At 51.4% G+C, this 23,759-nt stretch overlaps 1 protein-coding gene across 4 annotated transcripts in view; it reads left to right on the forward strand.

Moving 5' to 3' along the window:
* The first annotated feature begins 795 nt into the window (after window positions 1-795).
* dhrs7b (dehydrogenase/reductase (SDR family) member 7B) overlaps window positions 796-23,759 on the forward strand; it is a 34,788-nt gene continuing 11,824 nt past the window's right edge. The window contains exons 1-3 of one of the 4 annotated variants that reach the window (XM_070900008.1): window positions 796-889; window positions 12,133-12,308; window positions 20,214-20,329. In XM_070900008.1, coding sequence (XP_070756109.1) covers window positions 870-889; window positions 12,133-12,308; window positions 20,214-20,329 — 312 coding nt within the window. In that variant the 5' untranslated portion in view covers window positions 796-869. Of the gene's footprint in view, window positions 890-9,909; window positions 10,023-11,381; window positions 11,601-11,831; window positions 12,309-20,213; window positions 20,330-23,759 lie in introns of those variants that run through there. The other 3 variants (XM_070900010.1, XM_070900009.1, XM_070900007.1) reach the window with 3 other exon arrangements.

Consider the following 23,759-nt stretch of genomic DNA (forward strand, 5'->3'; position numbering starts at 1 on the left):
TTCGAAGAAGAGCAGGGAAGTTATCGCCGATGTCCTGGCCAATATTTATGCCTCAATCAATGTCAGTAAAACAGATTATCTGGTCATTTTCATATTGCTGTCTGTGGGAGCTTGCTGTGCGCAAATTGGCAGCTGCGTTTCCCACATTACAACAGTGACCACGCGCCAAAAATACTTCAATGGCTGTAAAGCGCTTTGAGACGTGAGAGCCACTATATTAATGCAAATCTTTTTACGCCTGCTTTTACCAGAAGTAATAGTTTCACGGGCATCCGCTGGGCAGTAATTACGCTGCGCCAATGAACGGCCATTTCCCGGCGATGCGGTGGATCGGTCAATCAGAACCTGGGCAGATTGCAAGTTCTGGGTTTTCGCGCATGTGTTACGGCTGTGTGCGTTCGCGGTGGCAGGCCACGGAAAATCCGTGTAATATTACAGGTTCATTTCTTGTCTCTGTCGGGAAGTGTGTGGGATAAAGGAGCAATTGGGCAACACAGGCAGGTAGCAAATTACCAGCAATACTTCACCCTTCACTTTCACAGCCAGCTTCCACCTCTTTACACCTGAACCCATTTTCCCAGCCAACTTACCCCACAATCCTCAAGATGCATATTTTTTAAAAAAAAACAAATACTCTTAATAATTCATTCATTGCAATATCCCAGAACAAGCGGAACCAATCTGGCCTGCTCCCAGGATCACTCCGGAAACCGCGGGTTCCCTGGTCCGCCGGTGATGAGAGTCCGGGTCCGAGGCCCCGCCCACCGGAGCCGCTAGTTGGCTGCGGCGGCTGAGCGGGACGGGCGGCGCGGCCGCGGATTGGCTGCTGGCGCTGTCCCTCAAGTGCGGCGCGGGGCGGACCGCGGAGGATGCAGTCCCGGCAGAGCAGGTGAGTGTGGGTCTGGGGCAGTGCGGCACTCCGGCAGTGGGGGCCGCCCATTCCCCCTCCCCCTGGGTTGTGGCTGCAATTTATTGTCCCCGCTCCCACTGTGGGTTCATAGACCCACCCCCACCCCTCCCCTCCCCCCCACCACTCCAGGGACTTGAGCACAAAGAAATCTGGCCCGACACACGCAGTGCAGCGCTGAGGGAGTGCCGCACTGTCGGAGGTTGCCGTCTTTCAGATGAGGCGTTAAACCGAGGTTCCGTCTGCTCTCTCAGGTGAATGTAAAAGATCCCGTGGCACTATTTCGAACAAGAGCAGGGGGAGTTATCTCTGGTGTCCTGGCCAATATTCGCAAATCAACGTAACAAAAAAAATCAGATGATCTGGTCATGATCACATAGCTGTGTGTGGGAGCTTGCTGTGCGCAAATAGGCTGCCGCGTTACAACAGTGACCACATTTCAGCAGCACCTCATTGGCTGTAAAGCGCTTTGGGATGTGCTGAGGTTGTGAAAGGCGCTATAGAAATGCAAGTCTGTCTTTCCCCCCCTCCTCCTCCTCCTGCTGGTTTGCTGCTCGACATTAGCTCCCACCCAAGTCCCTGACACCATGGGCCCAATCCAGTCTTCCCACGGGAATCTGCACGGTGATTGGGATTTGGCTTCGGATCCCAATCCCAACAACTTGTATTTATGTAGCGCATTTAATGTCGTAAAACGTTTCACAGGATCGTGTTCGGTAAAACTGACACCGAGTCACGTAAGTGCTCTGCAAGAACACTTCAGCGAGTGAGGGAGTGGGACTAGCTGAAGTGCTCTTGCAGAGAGCTAGCAGGGGCGTGATGGGCTAAATGGCCTCTTTCTGTGCAGTAACCATTCTATGATTCTATAAGGAGATGTTAGGGCAGTTTACCAAAAGCTTGGTCAAAGAAGTAGGTTTTAAGGAGCCTTAAAGGAGGAGAGAGAGGCGAAGCGATTTCGGGAGCGAATTCCAAGTTTAGGGCCTCGTCAGCTGAAGGCATAGCCATCAATGGTGGTGTGATTTAAATCGGGGTTGCACAAGTGTCCAGAATTGGAGGAGTGCAGATATCTTGTAGCATTGTTGGACTGGAGGAGGTCACAGAGATAGGGTGGGGCGAGGGCATGGAGCGATTTGAAAACAAGGATGAGAATTGTAAAATTGGACTGGGGTCAATGCAGATCAGTTGGTTAAAGGCCCGGCTGCCAATGGTGGGGTGACATCGGTGTGCTCGAACCCCCAGCAGGGGATGGCTGGATAATGATCCCGAGCAGGAACCACTCACAATTTCACGCATGTGCGAAATTTAACGTTTAAGAGGCTGGTCCTGGGCTGTGTGGGAGCGGCAGAGGGCTGCACAGCTTGGAGGGAACATTGGCAGGAACCACGGATGATTTTCTCTAACCCAGGGTCGCTGAATCCAGTTGTTACAGTCCCTGAGATCTTCAAATTCCTCACAGACCAAGTTTGCATGACTCGGTGCTAAACTGGTGTATATTTACTTACCAAGCCATGGGGAGGTTATTTACATAAGAACATAAGAAATAGGAACAGGAGTAGGCCATACGGCCCCTCAAGCCTGCTCTACCATTCAAAAAGATCATGGCTGATCTGATCATGGACTCAGGTCCACTTCCCTGCCCGTTCCCCATATCCCCTTATCGTTTAAGAAACTGTATATTTCTGTCTTAAATTTATTCAATGTCCCAGCTTCCACAGCTCTCTGAGGCAGCGAATTCCACAGATTAGCAACCCTCTGAGAGAAGAAATTTCTCATCTCTGTTTTAAGTGGGCAGTCCCTTGTTCTAAGATCATGCCCTCTAGTTCTAGTCTCCCTCATCAATGGAAACATCCTCTCTGCATCCACCTTGTCAAGCCCCCTCATAATCTTATATGTTTCGATAAGATTACCTCTCATTCTTCTGAATTCCAATGAGTACAGGCCCAACCTCCTCAACCTTTGCTCATAAGTTAACCCTGTCATCTCTGGAATCAATCTAGTGGACCTTCTCTGAACTGCCTCCAAAGCAAATATATCCTTTCGTAAATATGGAAACCAAAACTGCACGCAGTATTCCAGGTGTGGCCTCACCAATACTCTGTATAGCTGCAGCAAGACTTTCCTGCTTTTATACTCCATCCCCTTTGCAATAAAGGCCAAGATTCCATTGGCCTTCCTGATCACTTGCTGTACCTGCATACTAACCTTTTGTGTTTCATGCACCAGGATCCCCAGGTCCCGCTGTACTGCAGCACTTTGCAGTCTTTCTCCATTTAAATAATAACTTGCTCTTTGATTTTTTCTGCCAAAGTGCATGACCTCACACTTTCCAACATTATACGCCATCTGCCAAATTTTTGGCCACTCTCTTAGCCTGTCTTTGTGCTTTTGCAGATTTTTTCTGTGCTCCTCACACATTGCTTTTCCTCCTATCTGATTGCGTTTCCTCAGAAGTGCAGTAGCAATTTCGCATTTGAATCAAAACTCTGGCGACATTATGTTGAAAAGCTTCTCAGCTGTGTTTGAAGCCATGAACTTATCTGGACCAGGTGCAGTCAAGCAGTAGGCTCGACCTCCAGAGTATTTGTAACCTGGGATAACGGAGCAGGAGAAGATGAATAGACAAGTGTTGCATCTCTTGCGGTTGTATGGAAGGTACGGTAGGTAGGGGGAGGAGGAGAGCTGGCCGATGTCTCCTTTCTGGTAGAAGGAATGTAGCATTTAATGGCATCAGTCACATTTACAGTTTCACTGAAGATACCCTCCCTTGCAAGTGTGCTTAATTAGCAGAAATTATGCAGAAAAAAACTTAAATTAACATCACAATATTTTAATACATGTAATTCCAGGTTTGAGATCTTTGAGGCTGAGGCAGTTTAAGGTTAATTATTATAATGGTTTTAATCATATGGGGAATGGGACTAACTGGATTGCTCTATCCAAGAGCTGGCACAGGCACGATGAGCCGGTTGACTACCTTCTGTGATGTTAGATGCTATGGCTCAGAGCGCTGTGGGACAAAGACACAGGTTTGTGTTTGCGATTTCCTATACACTAGGTCCATGAGCTCCCGACAGTGTGAATGGGCAGGTGCATTTGGAAAAGCATCATTCGGTCAGGCAGAGTCAGCATGGATTTATGAAGGGGAAGTCATATTTGACAAATTTGCTGGAATTCTTTGAGGATGTAACGAACAGGGTGGATAAAGGGGAACCAGCGGATGTGGTGTATTTGGACTTCCAGAAGTCATTTGACAAGGTGCCACATAAAAGGTTACTGCACAAGATAAATGTTCACGGGGTTGGGGGTAATATATTAGCATGGATAGAGGATTGGCTAACTAAGTCGAGAGTCGAGATAAATGGTTCATGCTCGGGTTGGCAATCAGTAATTAGTGGGGTGTCGCAGGGATTAGTGCTGGGACCCCAACTATTTACAATCTATATTAATGACTTGGAAGAAAGAACCAAGTGTAATGTAGCCAAGTTTGCTGACGATACAAAGATGAGAGGAAAAGCAATGTGTGAGGAGGACATAAAAAATCTGCAAAAGGACATGGACAGGCTAAGTGAGTGGGCAAAAATTTGGCAGATGGAGTATAATGTTGGAACGAGTGAGGTTATGCACTTTGGCAGAAAAAAATCAAAGAGCAAGTTATTATTTAAATGGAGAAAAATTGCAAAGTACAGCAGGACCTGGGGGTACTTGTGCATGAAACACAAAAGGTTAGTGTGCAGGTACAGCAAGTGATCAGGAAAGCCAATGGAATCTTGGCCTTTATTGCAAAGGGGATGGAGTATAAAAGCAGGGAAGTCTTGCTACAGTTGTACAGGGTATTGGTGAGGCCACACATGGAATACTGCGTGCAGTTTTGGTTTTCATATTTACGAAAGGATGTAATTGTTTTGGAGGCAGTTCAGAGAAGGTTCACTAGGTTGATTCCGGAGATGAGGGGGTTGACTTATAAGGAAATGTTGAGGAGGTTGGGCCTGTACTCATTGGAATTCAGAAGAATGAGAGATGATCTTATCGAAACGTATAAGATTATGAGGGAGCTTGACAAGGTGGATGCAGAGAGGATTTTCCACTGATGGGGGAGACTAGAACTAGGGGGCATAATCTTAGAATAAGGGGCCGCCTATTTAAAACTGAGATGAGGAGGAATTTCTTCTCTCAAGAGGGTTGTAAATCTGGAATTCGCTGCCTCAGAGAGCTCTGGAAGCTGGGACATTGAATAAATTTAAGGCAGAGATAGACAGTTTCTTAACCGATGGGGAGTGGGCAGGGAAGTGGACCTGAGTCCATGATCGTATTAAATGGCGGAGCAGGCTCAAGGGGCCGTATGGCCTACTCCTGCTCCTATGTCTTATGTTCTTATGTAAATATCAGCCAGGGTCCCACACCTGGGTTAGAGGGTGAATAATACCAGCCAGGGTCCCAAACCTTGGCATTATCTTGTGAGCTATGTTGGAAAGGGAATGCGTGGGATTGCTGGCTCGCATTAAGCATGTCGTTCTTGGGGGCAGGTGGGGGAAGCTTTTCTACCACATGCGATCTTCAGCACTGCATCACTTTAGCAGTGGAAGGTCACATAGAAACATAGAAAATAAGAGCAGTAGTAGGCCATTCAGCCCTTTGAGTCTGCACTGCCATTCAGTATGATCATGGCTGATCCTCTATCTCAACACCATATTCCCGCTTTCTCCCCATACCCCTTGATGTCTTTTGTTTCCAGAAATCTATTTCCCTCTTAAATATATTCAGTGACTTGGCCTCCACAGCCTTCTGTGATAGAGAATTCCACAGGTTGAAACAACGGGAAAGTGCCTAAACCATTATAATTCAGAGCAGTTTCCTTCGGGACTTAACCCCTAAGCCGGTTGTGTAAATGTTGCCCAGGTTATATTTCCAAGTCGGGATGGTGTGTGACGTGGAGGGGAACTTGGAGGTGGGTGCTGTTCCCATGCGCCTGCCAGGTGGTAGAGGTCGTGGGTTTGGGAAGATCACTTAACTTTTCTCCTCCTAACTCGGTGGTCACCGCACCGCTTGTTTATATCTGTCAGACTTCTCGTTACAAATTGTGAACCTCGCTGACCATCCAGCTGTTTGCCGATTGACATTACTTTGTAGTCCCAACTTGCCCAGTTTCATTCGAGTCCCGAGTGTTTCGGTGCACTGCTTATTCAGTCATCGGGCAGCAATGGGGGGGATGGTGACAAACGTTTGCTTAGTAGCAAATCTGACACAGTGCCATCCTATTGCATCCCAGCTGCATTGGGGTCTTATCGCATGTTGAAATTTTTTTCTCCATGTAGTTGAGTTAAAATGACCAACCCCTGCAGGTAGGGTAGTTGTGTTGTCACAGGACTGGACCAACAATCCAGAGGGCACGCATTCCAATCCTGCCATCTGGTCATTTGTGTACAAGCTCATGATAGCTGCCTTACTCTAAAAACCCAACTGGATCACCAATGTCCTTGGGGGAAGGAGACCTGCTCTCCTGACCCAATCTGGCCTTCAGGTGTGACTCCTTCCTGTGGGCCGCTTTACTAGGTTAAAGGCGCTATATAAACACATGATGTTGTTGATTTCAATATTGCCATGTTCCTGAGATATTCCAGCACGTCGGAAGTTAAGGATTGGGACTCCCCCTGCTGGCCCGGTTGATAAAGACAGGGTTTTTATCAAAAGTTTGTCGCCATCCTCCGCCTGCTCCACGATGACATGCAAGCTGTGATCCTGACCAACGCATCCACCCAGACCCATTCACGTCCGGAGCGGGGTCAAGCAGGGCTGCGTCATCGCATCAACGCTCTTCTCGATCTTCCTTGCTGCAATGTTCCATCTCGCTCTCAACAAGCTCCCTGCTGGAGTGGGACTAAACTATAGAACCAATGGGAACCTGTTCAATCTTCGTCGCCTCCAGGCTAGATCCAAGGTCGTCCCATCCTTGGATGTCATCGAACTACAATATGCGGACAATACTTGCGCCTGCGCGCATTCAGAGGCCGAACTCCAAGCCATCACCAACATCTTCACCGAGGCGTACTAAGGCAAAGGTCCTCCACCAACCTGACCCCACCACACAGCACTGCCCCCCCCGGTCATCAAAGCCAATGTGGACCATTTTCCATACCACGAGAGCCTACTATCAGCAAGGGCAGACATCGACGACGAGGTCCAACACCGCCTCCAGTGTGCCAGTGCAGCCTTCGGTTGCCTGAGGAAGAGAGTGTTTGAAGACCAGGACCTCAAATCTGGCACCAAGCTTATGGTCAACAGGGCAGTAGAGATACCTGCCCTCCTGTATGGCTCAGAGACGTGGACCATATACAGTAGACACCTCAAATTGCTGGAGAAATACCACCATCGCTGTCTCCGCAAGATCCAGCAAATCCACTGGGAGGATAGACGCACCAATGTCAATGTTCTCGATCAGCCCAACATCGAAGCACTGACCACACTCGACCAGCTCCGTTGGTCGGGCCACATTGTTCACATGCCCAACATGAGACTCCCAAAGCAAGCGCTCTACTCGGAACTCCTACACGGCAAGCGAGCCCCAGGTGGGCAGAGGAAACGTTTCAAGGACACCCTCAAAGCCTCCTTGATAAAGTGCAACATCCCCACCGACATCTGGGAATCCCTGGCCAAAGACCGCCCTAAGTGGAGGAAGAGCATCCAGGTGGGAGTTGAGCACCTCGAGTCTCGTCGCCGAAAGCATGCAGGCAGCGGAAGGAGCCTGTGGCAAACCAGACTCCTCACCCACCCTTTCCTTCAACCACTGTCTGTCCCACATGTGACAGAGACTGTAATTCCCGTATTGGATTGTACAGTCACCTGAGAACTCTCTTTTAGAGTGGAAGCAGGTCTTCCCTGATTCTGAGGGACTGCCTATGATGATGAAAGACAGGGTGTAACTGAACCACAAAGACACAGGTCCATAGTTCAATTTCTGCTACCGACGGAGGGGAAAATCTTGCTGCCAATTACTATCCTGGACTACGGCTGGAAAGTGTGTGTTGTATCTTCAGCCTCTTCCCAAGCGGAATAGTGCGAAGTAGTGGAAGGATTTGCAGGCTGATTAGCAGTCTTGACATTATACCAGTTGGTGGGGTGGTCAGTCCCATACGACGGGAGGGTTTAATGGGCTCCCACTGCCCATACGATGAGGGGAGGGCGGTTCACCCACACCTACCGGACCCAAGTATCCCACTGGTCGCCAGCCCAGAATTCCGAGCCGGTGCTCCATTCTCACTAGCCGGGACTGTCTGGATCGGGGTGCAAACCCCACACGTTCTGACTCGGAGGCAGGAGTGCTGCCACCTCAGCTTCAGGCTCCTGTGGGCGTGGGTGAGCATAACCTCTGCCTCGGCTGTGATGCCCCCATAGCCGAATAGCCTGGTGACGGGGGCGATTGACTTGGCACAGTGTGACAGCTGGGTCATTGAATATACTTAAGGTGGAGTGGACAAATTTTTGAATGATAAGGGTGTCAAGGGGTTATGGGGAGCGGGCGGGGAAGTGGAGTCAAGGCCATGATCTTATTGAATGGCGGAGCAGGCTCGAGGCGCCAAATGGCCGAATCCTGCTCCTATTTCTTACGTTCTTAGCAAATCCCACTTACCACACGTGCCGTGATTTGCTGTCTGATTATCGCGGTTCTGGCTCAAAGTCCCCGAGGGACTGAAAGTGCCTGTTTCTGAGTGATGTCAAAGCGTTTGGTTTTGTGCACCTATGAAGCTTGTTTTATGAACAGGCAGCCTGGGTGAGCTGTTCTTCTCTTAAGCAGTCCCTTGGAGTCGATGAAGACTTGCTTCCACACTAAAAGTGAGTTCTCAGGTGACTGAAGAGTCCGATGCGGGACCTACAGTCTCTGTCACGGGTGGGGCAGACGGTGGTTGGAGGAACGGGTGGGTGGGGAGCCTGGGCTGACGTATGCTCCTTCCGCTGTCGACGCTTGGCTTCAGCTTGCTCTCGGCGACGAGACTCCTGGTGTGCGGCTCCACTTAGGGCGGTCTTGGGCCAAGGATTCCCAGGTGCCGGTGGGGATGTTGCACTTTATCAAGGAGGCTTTGAGGGTGTCCTTGAAGCGTTTCCTCTGCCCACCGGGGGCTTGCTTGCCGTGTTGAAGCTCGGATTAGAGTGCTTGTTTTGGGAGTCTCGTGTCAGGCTTGCAGAGGATGTGGCCCGCCCAGTGGAGCTGATCGAGGGTGGTCAGTGCTTCGATGCTGGGGATGTTGGCCTGAGCGAGCTGACACTCACTGAGCCAGAACCTAGCAAAGAGCCAACACTCAGCAGAGGAAAAACTGTGAAGCAACATGTCATCAACCTGTAGTTGGGATAAGTACATAGAGGACTCTGAATGTACCTCTGAGGAGCAAAGGAGCTGTAGAAAGGAGCTGGAACAACTGAGGGGATCGAGAGATTGGATTATGAGGAGCGATTACCTAAATTGAACATGTTCTCACTAGAAAAGAGAAGGTTGAGAGGTGATGCAGGGCCCGTAAATATAAAATAGTCACTAATAAATCCAGTAAGGAATCCAGAAGGAACTTCTTTAACCAGCGAGTGGTGAGAATGTGGAACTCGCTACCACAGGGAGTGGTTGAGGTGAATAGCACAGATGCATTTAAAAGAAAGCCGAGGGAGAAAGGAATAGAAAGACTTGAATTTATATAGCGTCTATCACGACCATCGCATGTCTCAAAGCGCTTTACAGCCAATGAAGAACTTTTTGAAGGGTAGTCACTGTTGTAATGTGGGAAACGTTGCAGCCAATTTGCACACAGCAAGCTCCCACAAACAACAATGTAATAATGACCACATAATCTGTTTCTGTGATGTTGATTGAGGGATAAATATTGGCCCCAGGACACCGAGGGATATGCTCTTCTTCAAAATAGTGCCATGGGATCTTTTGTGTCCACTTGAGAGAGCAGATGGGGCCTCAGTTTAACATCTCATCCGAAAGACAGCACCTCCGACATTGCAGAGCTCCCTCAGCACTGCACTGGAGTGTCAGCCTAAATTTCTGTGCCTAAATCTCTGGAGTGGGACTTGAACCTTCTGACTCAGAGGCGAGAGTGTAACCCACTGAGCCACAGCTGACAGAAGGGTATGTTGATAGGGTTAGATGAAGTAGGGTGGGAGGAGGCTTGTGTGGAGCATAAACATGGACCAGTTGGGCTGAATGGCCTGTTTCGGTGCTGTAAATTCTATGTAATCTCAGAATGGAGCTGAAGAAAGCAAAACTTCTTGCGTGCTAACCTGTCCTGTATTTAAACATGGACAGTCGTCAAACAAGTTCTTCCTCATGTACGAGGATTCACGGACGATATCTGACTCCTCTGTCTAGTTCTCTCTGCTCCCGTGACCTTTTTCAAACAGGCTTCCCACTTTTCCAGCTTTGATCTTCTTGTTCAGCAATCCCTTGGTCTTCCCATGGCTATTTATTTAATTTCCTCCCCCTCGGCTGCCTGTGGCCTCTTCCTCCCCGGTGCAGTCTGAACAGGAAATCTTGAGGCTAGAAGTAAACAAATCCATAGCTGTGGAACATTCCCAGGCCAAGCTCTGGTTGTGTTGGGTATTTCCACATGGATTAATTGAACTACTTGTTCATTCAAAATCTGCTCCAGTTAGCACAGTCCTGACTGACAGGAGGAGAGAACATGGCGATGGGCGAAGAATGTTTCATTTAACTAGCGTCAAAATTGTCCCTCCTCCTGAAGGTGCTGACCCACGCTGGAGTATCCCCTCCCTCCCCAGTTCTTCAACTGTGAGTCTACACCATGAGTGTGGGAAACATGTTGTTAGGAGGCTGTCCTGGCCAAACCCATCCGATCCTCACCTCACCTCGTGTCCACGTGCACTCTCTCCAGCAGGGGTCAGCGGGCAGAATCAGGAACAGGAGCTTTGGTTGACTTGCTCCCCTTCCCCTTGCTCCCTTCCCGCTCCCCATTCCCCTCCCCCATTCCCCTCACTCCCCCCTTTCCCCTCGCTCCTTCCCTTTCCCCTCCGCCCCCCCTTTCCTCGCTCCTCCCCTTGCCCCCCCTTTCCCCGCTCCTCCCCTCGCTCCCCCTCCCCCTCGCTTCCCCCTTTCCCCTCGCTTCCCCCTCGCTCCCCCCATTCCCCTCGGCCCCCCTTTCCCCATGCTCCCCCCTTTCCCCTCGCCACTTCCCCTTTCCCCACGCTCCCCCCTTTCCGCACGCTCCCCCCTTTCCCCTCGCTCCCTCGCTCCCTCCCTTTCCCCTCGCTCTCTCCCTTTCCCCTCGCTCTCTCCCTTTCCCCTCGCTCTCTCCCTTCCTTATCCCCCTCTCTCCCCCTTTCCCTTCTCCCCCTTACTCCCCCCCCTTATCCCCCTCCCCCTCGCTCACCCTCCCACAGAATGAACTGACTGCAGCTTGACCACAGTTGGACAATAGTTATTTAAAGGTGTTCTGGGTTGAGGGTCATCGCACACTCACCGTCAAAGTGAGTCACAAATGCCCTGGTGTGCCTAACGTCATTCAAAGTTCTTGTCGAAGTATTTTAGTTATAGTTAGCCATTCCTGTTCACGTCAGCCTCGGCTCACATGTCTACGCTGCGAGTCATAAAGACAGGGTTTAACTGGCCTTGAGACACCGACTGCCGACTGTAACTATAAGGGGCTTGGCTCTGTTGAAGATACGTCAGTGGGTGACACCGATTACAAAGGTGGGATTCTACTTACATTCATTTTATTTCCGTCAAATTGAAGTGAGTGTAGCAGTTTTTTTTCCCCCCTCGTTTAAAAAAAAAGGTGTGAGTGAATGCCATTTAGGCCGAGATCGGACGGGACCAGTTAGTTACACGTGCTGAAAATAGAATTGACAGCTGCTGCCAGGCTGATATAATCGTGCCCTGTGCCTGTCCTCTCTGGGCTCGTACAGCTCACTGGTTGAGAATCAGAGGCAGATGAGCTAACACTCCACGGGCCAAAGAAACTACTTTCTAACAGTCTAGCGCCGCGCTGTCGCTGGTGCCATCCTTCAGATGAGACGTTAACCCGAGGGCCCGCCTGCCCCCTCGGGTAGACGTAAAAGATCCCACGACTTCCTCAGTTTGTTAAAGCCACATTGCTGATTTTAATAGCTTGGCGGAATAACCTCTTCGGAATATTTCCTTTAACTCTGGCACCATTAATTACCAGGCAGAGGAAGTGATTTGCTTTGATTTTTTTTATGTGCTTTTTCCCCCCATCCTCCAGGAGAATGTTGTACAAAGGGACTCTCATGGAAATAAGCTCCTCAAACCTCCTGCCGCTGCTACTGGGTAGCGTGGGCCTCATTATTTTATACAAGCTGCTGCGGAGCATGAAGGAGCGAGCCTACATTCAGGATGCTGTGGTGGTGATAACGGGAGCAAGCTCGGGCCTCGGTAAAGGTAAGTGTAATAACCCACAGAGCAAAGACCAGTCTGCCCATTTCGCACTAATGCTTCAATTCCTCCTTAGTTTCCCCCTGCCCCATATGTCCTTCATCCAGCTGGCTACGGTGTTGCTTGTGATTGCCACACTTGCTTTAAAATGTAATATATAAGAACATAAGAAATAGGAGCAGGAGTAGGCCATATGGCCTCTCGAGCCTGCTCCTCCATTTGATAAGATCATGGACTCAGGTCCACTTCCCTGCCCGCTTCCCATAACCCCTTATTCCCTTATTGTTAAGAAACTGTCTATCTCTGTCTTAAACATATTCAATGACCCAGCTGCCACAGCTCTCTGGGGTAGAGAATTCCATAGATTTATAACCCTCGGAGAGAAGAAATTCCTCCTCATCTCAGTTTTAAATGGGCGGCCCCGTATTCTAAGATTATGCCCTCTAGTTCTAGTCTCCTCTATAAGCTGCACTTTCACCAAAGGTTCTGTGCCTCTGAAGCTTGGTGTTTGTCGTAGTGTGGGTGTAAAGTCATGGAATCGTACAGCAGTGATTGAGGCCATTCGGCCCATCCTACCTGTGCCGGCTATTTGAAAGAGCTGTCCAATTAGTCCCACTCCCTGTCCCTTTCCCCATAGCCCTGCACATTTTCCCCTTCGAGTATGTATCCAATTCCCTTTGGAAAGTTATTATTGAGCCTGCTTCCACCGCTCTTTCATCCAGTGCATTCCAGGTCATCACAGAATTGTTTCTGAATGGATTTATACACTCATCGTGGTTAAGGATGTCATAGAATCATAGAAATTACAGCACGGAAGGAGGCCATTTCGGCACATCAAGTCTGCACCGGCCGACAAAGAGCTATCCAGCCTAATCCCACTTTCCAACTCTTGGTCCGTAGCCCTGCAGATTCTTTTGCCAGTTACCCTAAATCTGTGTCCTCTGGGTACCAACTCTTACGGTACTGGAAACACTTTCTCCTTATTTGCTCCATCAAAACCCTTCTTGAACACCTCTATTAAATCTCCACTTAACCTTCTCTGCTCTAAGGAGAACAACCCGACTTTCTCTAGTCTCTCCACATAATTGAAGCCCTTCATGTCTGGTACAATACTTGTAAATTTTTTCTGCACCCTTTCGAAGGCCCTTGACATCCTTCCTAAGGTGCGGTGCCCAGAATTGAACACACTACACCAGCTGAGGCCGAACCAGTGTTTGAACATGGTGTGAAGGCACATCTGTAAATCCTAACAGTGTAACCTGCATGCTTTTCTCGATCAAGTATTTCCATTTTCTGTTGTTTCTGAGTGGATTTATACACTCATCGTGGTTAAGGATGTCATAGAATCATAGAAATTTACAGCACGGAAGGAGACCATTTCGGTCCATTGAGTCTGCACCGGCCGACAAAAAGCTGTCCAGTCTAATCCCACTGTCCAGCTCTTGGTCCGTAGCCCTGCAGGTTATGTAACTTCAGGTGCACATCCAAGTACTTTTTAAATGCGGTGAGGGTTTCTGCCTCTACCACCCTTTCAGGCCGTGAGTTCCAGACCCCCACCACCCTCTGGATGAAGACATTTCCCCTCAAATCCCCTCTAAACCTCCTACCAATTACTTTAAATCTATGCCCCCTGGTTGTTGACCCCTCTGCTAAGGGGAATAGGTCATAGACATAGAAAACATAGAAAAATGGAGCAGGAGTAGGCCATTTGGCCCTTCGAGCCTGCACCGCCATTCAATGAGTTCATGGCTGAACATGCAACTTCAGTACCCCATTCCTGCTTTCTCGCCATACCCCTTGATCCCCCTAATAGTAAGGACTACATCTAACTCCTTTTTGAATATATTTAGTGAATTGGCCTCAACAACTTTCTGTGGTAGAGAATTCCACAGGTTCACCACTCTCTGGGTGAAGAAGTTTCTCCTCATCTCAGTCCTAAATGACTTACCCCTTATCCTTAGACTGTGCCCCCTGGTTCTGGACTTCCCCAACATTGGGAACATTCTTCCTGCATCTAACCTGTCTAAACACGTCAGAATTTTAAACGTTTCTATGAGATCCCTTCTCATTCTTCTGAACTCCAGTGAATACAAGCCCAGTTGATCCAGTCTTTCTTGATATGTCAGTCCCGCCAGTCCCTTCCACTCTATCTAGGCCCTTCATAATTTTATAATAAGGTCTCTCCTCAGCCTCCTCTGTTCCAAAGAAAACAAACCCAGCCTATCCAATCTTTCCTCATAGCTAAGATTCTCCAGTCCAAGCAACATCCTCGTAAATCTCTGTACTCTTTCTAGTGCAATCACATCTTTCCTGTAATGTGGTGACCAGAACTGCAAGCAGTACTCTAGCTGTGGCCTAACTAGTGTTTTATACAGTTTCAAGCATACCCCCCTGTTCTTATATTCTATGCCACGGCTAATAAATGCAAGTATTCCATATGCCTTCTTAACCACCTTATCTACCTGGCCTGCTACCTTCAGGGGTCTGTGAACATGCACTCCAAGGTCCCTTTGTTTCTCTACACTTCTCAATGTCCTACCATTTAATGTGTATTCCCTTTCCTTGTTAGCCCTCCCCAAATACATTCTATTTGCCACTGTTCTGCCCATCTGACCAGTTCATAGATATCTTCCTGCAGTCTACAGCTTTCTTCTTCATTATCAACCACACAGCCGATTTTAGTATCATCTGCAAACTTCTTAATCATACCCCCTACATTCAAGTCTAAATCATTGACATATACCACAAAAAACAAGGGATCGAGTACTGAGCCCTGCGGAACTTCACTGGATACAGCCTTCCAGTCACAAAAACCATTCTACCTCTGAAGCAATTTTGGATCCAACTTGCCACTTTGCCCTAGATCCCATGGGCTTTTACTTTCATGACCAGTATGCCATGTGGGACCTCATCAAAAGCTTTTGCTAAAATCCATGTACACTACATTGTACGCACTACCTTCCTTGTTACCTCCTCAAAAAATTCAATCAAGTTAGTCAGATATGACCTTCCCTTAACAAATCCGTGCTGACTGTCCCTGATTAATCCGTGTCTTTCTAAATTAAGATTTGTCAGTGCGAGGAACAGAACCACTTTTTTCGCTTTTGCAGCTCATTTCAGTAATCGGGATCAGGCACATGTGGACCAGATACAGAGCAACGGTCACTCCCAGCTTAATCCCACCTTCCAGCACTACGTCCGTAGCCCTGTAGGTTACAGCTGTGTAATTGCACATCCAAGTACTTTTTAAATGTGGTGAGGATTTCTGCCTCCACCACCCTTTCAGGCAGTGAGTTCCAGACTCTCACCACCCTCTGGGTGAAAAAATTTCCCCTCATATCTGCTCTAAACCTCCCCCCCCCCCATTACTTTAAATCTATTCCCCCTGGTTATGGATGTGCTTATTTGGACAGCAAGAATCGCCACCATGCTCCACCATTTGTCTATGATTGGACCCCTTGGAGGATAAGCCACACCCTGAAGTTTTACAGGAATGTGTGACTGGAACCGCGCACCCCAAGTCTCATTGACTTTGCAAATTGTAACTCGATCCACTTTGACTCACTGAAGCGACAGAGGACAGGGCTTCCCAGAAGACAGCAAGGGCCAGCCAAAGTGCCTTACCCCAGTCCAAGTACATGCCTACCCCAGTCCAAGTACATGCCTCCCCCAGTCCAAGTGCATCCTCCAACCCCACCCGTGTCTCTTCTTCCCCCCGCCCCCCCTCCACTCGTGTCTCTTTCCCCTCCCCCACCACCCGTGTCTCTCTCTCCCACCCACCCGTGTATCTCTCTTTTCCCCCCACCCGTGTCTCTCTCTCCCACCCACCCACCCACCCACCCACCCGTGTATCTCTCTTCCCCCCCCACCACCCGTGTCTCTCTCTCCCACCCACCCACCCGTGTATCTCTCTCCCCCCCACTCACCAGTGTATCTCTCTTCCCCCCCCCCCCCCACACCACCCGTGTCTCTCTCTCCCACCCACCCGTGTATCTCTCCCCCCCCCCCCCCCCGTGTCTCTCCCCCCCCCCCGTGTCTCTCCCCCCCCCCCGTGTCTCTTCCCCCCCCCCCCCCCGTGTCTCTTCCCCACCCCCACCACCCGTGTCTCTCTCTCCCACCCACCCGTGTATCTCTCTTCCCCTCCCCCCGTGTCTCATCACCCCCACCCCCCCACCACCCGTGTATCTCTCTTCCCCCCCCACCATCCGTGTCTCTCCCCCCGCCCCCCTCCACCCACGTCTCTCTTCCCCCCCCTCACCCGTGTCTCTTCCCCTTCCCCCCCCACCCGTGTCTCTTCCCCTTCCCCCCCCCCACCCGTGTCTCTTCCCCTTCCCCCCCCCACCCGTGACTCTTCCCCTTCCCCCCCCCCCACCCGTGACTCTTCCCCTTCCCCCCCCCCACCCGTGACTCTTCCCCTTCCCCCCCCCCACCCGTGTCTCTTCCCCTTCCCCCCCCGTGTCTCTTCCCCTCCCCCCCCACCCGTGTCTCTTCTCTCCCTCCCCCCACTACACCCGTGTCTCTTCTCCCCCCCCCCCCAACCTGTGTCTCTTCTCTCCCCCCCCTCCGTGTCTCTCTCTCTCTCCCCCCTCCACCCGGTCTCCCCCCCTCTACCCGTGTCTGTCATCTCCCCCCCCCCCACCCGTGTCTTCTCCCCCCCCCCACCCGTGTCTTCTCCCCCCCCCCACCCGTGTCTTCTCCCCCCCCCACCCGTGTCTTCTCCCCCCCCCCCCACCCGTGTCTTCTCCCCCCCCCCCCACCACCCGTGTCTTCTCTCCCCCCCCCCCACCCGTGTTTTCTCCCCCCCCCACCCGTGTCTTCTCTCCCCCCCCACCCGTGTCTTCTCTCCCCCCCCCACCCGTGTCTGTCATCTCCCCCCCCCCACCACCCGTGTCTGTCATCTCCCCCCCCCCACCACCCGTGTCTTCTCCCCCCCCCACCACCACCCGTGTCTTCTCCCCCCCCCCCCATCCGTGTCTTCTCCCCCCCCCCCATCCGTGTCTTCTCTCCCCCCCCCATCCGTGTCTTCTCCCCCCCCCCCACCTGTGTCTTCTCCTCCCCCCCCCCCACCTGTGTCTTCTCCTCCCCCCCCCCCACCTGTGTCTTCTCCTCCCCCCCCACCCGTGTCTTCTCCTTCCCCCCCACCCGTGTCTTCTCCTCCCGCCCCCACCCGTGTCTCCCCCCCCCCAACCCGTGTCTTCCCCCCCCCCCCAACCCCCCCCCCAACCCGTGTCTCCCCCCCCCCCCAACCCGTGTCTCCCCCCCCCCCCCAACCCGTGTCTTCCCCCCCCCACCCGTGTCTTCCCCCCCCTACCCGTGTATTCCCCCCCCCCACCCGTGTCTTCCCCCTCCACCCCACCCGTGTCTCCCTCCCCCCCCACCCGTGTCCCCCTCCCCTCAACCCGTGTCATGTCTCCCCCCCCCACCCGCGTCTCCCTCCCTCCCCCCCGCCCGCGTCTTCCCCCTCCCCCCCGCCCGCGTCTTCCCCCTCCCCCCCGCCCCCGTCTTCCCCCTCCCCCCCGCCCGCGTCTTCCCCCTCCCCCCCGCCCGCGTCTCCCTCCCTCCCCCCCGCCCGCGTCTTCCCCCTCCCCCCCGCCCGCGTCTTCCCCCTCCCCCCCGCCCGCGTCTTCCCCCTCCCCCCCGCCCGCGTCTTCCCCCTCCCCCCCGCCCGCGTCTTCCCCCTCCCCCCCGCCCGCGTCTTCCCCCTCCCCCCCGCCCGCGTCTTCCCCCTCCCCCCCGCCCGCGTCTTCCCCCTCCCCCCCGCCCGCGTCTTCCCCCTCCCCCCCGCCCGCGTCTTCCCCCTCCCCCCCGCCCGCGTCTTCCCCCTCCCCCCCGCCCGCGTCTTCCCCCTCCCCCCCGCCCGCGTCTTCCCCCTCCCCCCCGCCCGCGTCTTCCCCCTCCCCCCCGCCGCGTCTTCCCCCGCCCGCGTCTTCCCCCTCCCCCCCCCGCCCGCGTCTTCCCCCTCCCCCCCCGCCCGCGTCTTCCCCCTCCCCCCCCGCCCGCGTCTTCCCCCTCCCCCCCGCCCGCGTCTTCCCCCTCCCCCCCGCCCGCGTCTTCCCCCTCCCCCCCCGCCCGCGTCTTCCCCCTCCCCCCCCGCCCGCGTCTTCCCCCTCCCCCCCGCCCGCGTCTTCCCCCTCCCCCCCCGCCCGCGTCTTCCCCCTCCCCCCCGCCCGCGTCTTCCCCCTCCCCCCCCGCCCGCGTCTTCCCCCTCCCCCCCCGCCCGTGTCTTCCCCCACCCGTGTCTCTCCTCCCCCCCCTCCCCATCCACCCGTGTCCCCCCCCCCCTCTCACCCACCCATGGAGGTGGAGTGGGGGGGGGGGGGGGGGCAGTGGTGGTGGAGGTGGAGGGGGGGGGCAGTGGTGGTGGAGGTAGAGAGGGGGGCGAGTGTGGTGAGAGAGGGTCAAAGGGGGGGAGGTGGAGGGTGGAGAGAGAGGGTCGGGAGGGGAGAGAGAGTCTCGACGGGGGGGGAGAGTCGGAGGGAAAGAGAGTCGTAGGGGGGGAGGTAGAGAGTCAAGAGGGGGGTGTTAGGGAGGATAGAGAAAGGGAGCCGGGTGGGCGGGGAAGAGAGGGGAGTCAGGGGCGGGGGAGAGTCAGTGGGACGGCAAGAGAGTCGGGGGAGGAGAGTGGGGAGGGAAGAGATTCTGCGGGGGGGGGGGAGGGAAGAGCCGGAGCCTGAGCAGGCGGAGTTGGAGCCTCAGCGGAGTCTGGGGCCTCAGGTCCTGCTTCTCGGCATCACGTGGAGGGAATGATTTGGGGCTGGGAGGGTGGGGGACTCATGTCTGTCAAAAAAAGTGCAATACAAATAATTACACTGCCTGGTTATTGACCCCTCTGCTAACGGAAATGCGTCCTTCCTATTCACGTTATCTATGCCCCTCATAATTTTATACACCTCAATTAAATCTCCCCTCATCCTCTGTTCCAAGGAAAACAACTCTCACCCATCCAATCTAGCTCATAGCTAAAGTTTTCCCAGTCCTGGGAACATCCTCATAAATCTCCTCTGCACCCTTTCTAATGCAATCTCATCCTTCCTGTAATGTGGTGACCAGAACTGCACGCAGTACTCTCGCTGTGGCCTAACTAATGTATTTGTTTTGTCGGAGCATCGTGCCCATTTGCAGAGCAGCAATGTAACGTGCTGGAGTGTGTGGTGACCTTGTCACAGGGCAGTGGTGAATGTTCTGGAATTGCCTGTGGTTTCTTGAGCCTCCCGTTTTAATCGCTCCACCATTGCCGGCTGTGCTTCCAGCTACCGCGGTCCTAAACTCTGGAACTCCCTCTCTAAACCTCTCCACCCCTCTCCCCTCCTTTTAAGATGTGGGTTCAGGTCCCACTACAGAGACTTGAGCACATAAATCTAGGCTGACACTCCCAGTGCAATGCTGAGGGAGCGCTGCACTGTCGGAGGTGCTGTCTTTCGGATGAGATGTTAAACCGAGGCCCATCTGCCCTCTCAGGTGGACGTAAAGGATCCCATGGCACTATTTCGAAGAAGAGCAGGGGAGTTATCCCTGGTGTCGTGGCCAATATTTATCCCACAAATAACATAACAAAAACAGATTATCTGGTCATTATAAAGTTGCTTTTTGTGGGAGCTTGCTGTGCACAAATTGGCTACAGCATTATATAAAGCAAGAGTGACTACACTTGAAAAGTACTTCATTGGCTGTAAAGTGCTTTGGGACATCCTGTGGTTGTGAAAGGCGCTATAGAAATGCAATTATTTATTTCTTAATACCTACCTCTTTGACCAAGCCTTTGTTCATCTGCCCTAATATCTCTTGTGGCTCGGTGTCGAATTTTATCTGATAATCGCTCCCATGAAGCGCCTTGGGATGTTTTACTATGGTTATGGCGCTATACAAATGCAAGTTGAAGCTAAAACCGATGGTCTTTGTTTTCCCTGTCAGAGTGTGCCAGAGTTTTCCACACAGCCGGGGCCAGGCTGGTGTTGTGTGGCCGGGACAGGCAGAAGCTGGAGGATCTCGTGAAGGAGCTAACAGGAATGGTGAACGGCAAGAGAAAGGTAATTAGGGCTGCGGGATACAAGTAACGATACATGTAGTTAGGGGAGTCCAAAGCCATAAATATAAGCTCATTGCTAATAAATCCAGTCGAGAATTCAGAGTCCTGGCTAATTTATCCCTCAATCAACTTAATAAAAACAGATTTTCTGGTCATTGTCACATTGCTGTTTGTGGGAGCTTGCTGTGCGCAAATTGGCTGCCGCATTTCCCACATTACAACAGTAACTACACTCCAAAAGTACTTAATTGGCTGTAAAGCGCTTTGAGACGTCCGGAGGTCGTGAAAGGCGCTATATAAATGCAAGTCTTTTATTTTAGGGAATTCAGGAGAAACTTCTTTACCCAGAGAGTGGTGAGACTGTGGAACTCGCTGCCACAGGGAGTAGTTGAGGCAAATAGCACAGATACATTTAAGGGGAAGCTAGATAAACACATGAGGGAGAAAGGAATAGAAGGATATGCTGATGGGGTGAGATGAAGAGGGGTGGGAGGAGGCTTGTGTGGAGCATAAACACCGGCACAGAGCTGTTAGGCCAAATTGCCAGTTTTTGTGCTGTACAGTCTATGTTCCCTGCTATGAAATAAGCCAGATCCAGATAGAATACGAGTTCTAAAGCCCCTATAACTTCACGGACATTTTTGGCTTGGGAGCAGCCCAATGTTTTTGAGGCTTTGGGTGAGCTTTAGCTAGTTTTCTCGACTGGCAAGGGCGCAACTGATATAAATACAGGGATACCAGATTGCCACTGCAAGGTGAGCCAGGCCAGCAGAACAAGAGGGCATAAATTTAAGTGAGTCAAAAGGTAAATTTGAACCAGATGTATAAGAAAAAAAAATGTTTTCATTCAAACGTGGATGCTTGGTCATTGCTTATGTATGAGACAGAGATCGATAGATTTTTGGATAGTTGGGGAACCAAGGAATATGGGGATAGTGCAAGGAGGTGGAGTTGAGGTCGAAGATCAGCCATGATCGTATTGAATGGCGGAGCAGGCCCAAAGGGCTGGATCAGCAGGTCTTTGCTGGTGTAGCGGTTGTATTCTCTGCAGACTGCATATTCGCGGCGTAGGTGTGGTGGTGCGATGTTTGCAAGCACGGGCAGCCAAGGTGTTGGTGTGGATAAAAGCGTGTCGGTGATAACTCTCACAGTCTAAGGTGACGGATAAGATTGGGGTTTAAAGCTCAGTCCAGAGTCAACAGAAAGACACAGTCTGGTTTGGTTTGAAAGAGATGCCAGGGAGGGAAGTGGGAGTTTGTGGGAAGGGAGTGGAGATGCTGGCAGGGACAGAGCACAATGGCTTCGGTCTTCCCACTGTTGAGTTGGGGGAAGCTGTTCCTTATCCATATCCTCATGAGCATGGAAACATAGAAACATAGAAAATAGGTGCAGGAGTAGGCCATTCAGCCCTTCTAGCCTGCACCACCATTCAATGAGTTCATGGCTGAACATGCAACTTCAGTACCCCCTTTCTGCTTTCTCGCCATACCCCTTGATCCCCCTAGTAGTAAGGACTTCATCTAACTCCCTTTTGAATATATTTAGTGAATTGGCCTCAACTACTTTCTGTGGTAGAGAATTCCACAGGTTCACCACTCTCTGGGTGAAGAAGTTTCTCCTCATCTCGGTCCTAAATGGCTTATCCCTTATCCTTAGACTGTGACCCCTGGTTCTGGACTTCCCCAACGTTGGGAACATTCTTCCTGCATCTGACCTGTCTAAACACGTCAGAATTTTAAACGTTTCTATGAGGTCCCCTCTCATTCTTCTGAACTCCAGTGAATACAAGCCCAGTTGATCCAGTCTTTCTTGATAGGTCAGTCCCACCATCCCGGGAATCAGTCTGGTGAATCTTCGCTGCACTCCCTCAATAGCAAGAATGTCCTTCCTCAAGTTAGGAGACCAAAACTGTACACAATACTCCAGGTGTGGCCTCACCAAGGCCCTGTACAACTGTAGCAACAACTCCCTGTCCCTGTACTCAAATCCCCTCGCTATGAAGGCCAACATGCCATTTGCTTTCTTAACCGCCTGCTGTACCTGCATGCCAACCTTCAATGACTGATGTACCATGACACCCAGGTCTCGTTGCACCTCCCCTTTTCCTAATCTGTCACCATTCAGATAATAGTCTGTCTCTCTGTTTTTACCACCAAAGTGGATAACCTCACATTTATCCACATTATACTTCATCTGCCATGCATTTGCCCACTCACCTAACCTATCCAAGTCGCTCTGCAGCCTCATAGCATCCTCCTCGCAGCTCACACTGCCACCCAACTTAGTGTCATCCGCAAATTTGGAGATACTACATTTAATCCCCTCATCTAAATCATTAATGTACAATGTAAACAGCTGGGGCCCCAGCACAGAACCTTGCGGTACCCCACTAGTCACTGCCTGCCATTCTGAAAAGTACCCATTTACTCCTACTCTTTGCTTCCTGTCTGACAACCAGTTCTCAATCCACGTCAGCACACTACCCCCAATCCCATGTGCTTTAACCTTGCACATTAATCTCTTGTGTGGGACCTTGTCGAAAGCCTTCTGAAAGTCCAAATATACCACATCAACTGGTTCTCCCTTGTCCACTTTACTGGAAACATCCTCAAAAAATTCTAGAAGATTTGTCAAGCATGATTTCCCTTTCACAAATCCATGCTGACTTGGACCTATCATATCACCTTTTTCCAAATGCGCTGCTATGACATCCTTAATAATTGATTCCATCATTTTACCCACTACTGAGGTCAGGCTGACCGGTCTATAATTCCGTTTTCTCTCCCTCCTTTTTTAAAAAGTGGGGTTACATTGGCTACCCTCCACTCCATAGGAACTGATCCAGAGTCAATGGAATGTTGGAAAATGACTGTCAATGCATCCGCTATTTCCAAGGCCATCTCCTTAAGTACTCTGGGATGCAGTCCATCAGGCCCTGGGGATTTATCGGCCTTCAATCCCATCAATTTCCCCAACACAATTTCCCGACTAATAAAGATTTCCCTCAGTTCCTCCTCCTTACTAGACCCTCTGACCCCTTTTATATCCGGAAGGTTGTTTGTGTCCTCCTTAGTGAATACCGAACCAAAGTACTTGTTCAATTGGTCTGCCATTTCTTTGTTCCCCGTTATGACTTCCCCTGATTCTAACTGCAGGGGACCTATGTTTGTCTTTACTAACCTTTTTCTCTTTACATATCTATAGAAACTTTTGCAATCCGCCTTAATGTTCCCTGCAAGCTTCTTCTCGTACTCCATTTTCCCTGCCCTAATCAAACCCTTTGTCCTCCTCTGCTGAGTTCTAAATTTCTCCCAGTCCCCAGGTTCGCTGCAATTTCTGGCCAATTTGTATGCCAATTCCTTGGCTTTAATACTATCCCTGATTTCGCTTGATAGCCACGGTTGAGCCACCTTCCCTTTTTTATTTTTACG

The sequence above is a fragment of the Pristiophorus japonicus genome, chromosome 15, assembly GCF_044704955.1.
Source record: "Pristiophorus japonicus isolate sPriJap1 chromosome 15, sPriJap1.hap1, whole genome shotgun sequence".
Lineage (NCBI taxonomy): Eukaryota > Metazoa > Chordata > Chondrichthyes > Pristiophoridae > Pristiophorus > Pristiophorus japonicus.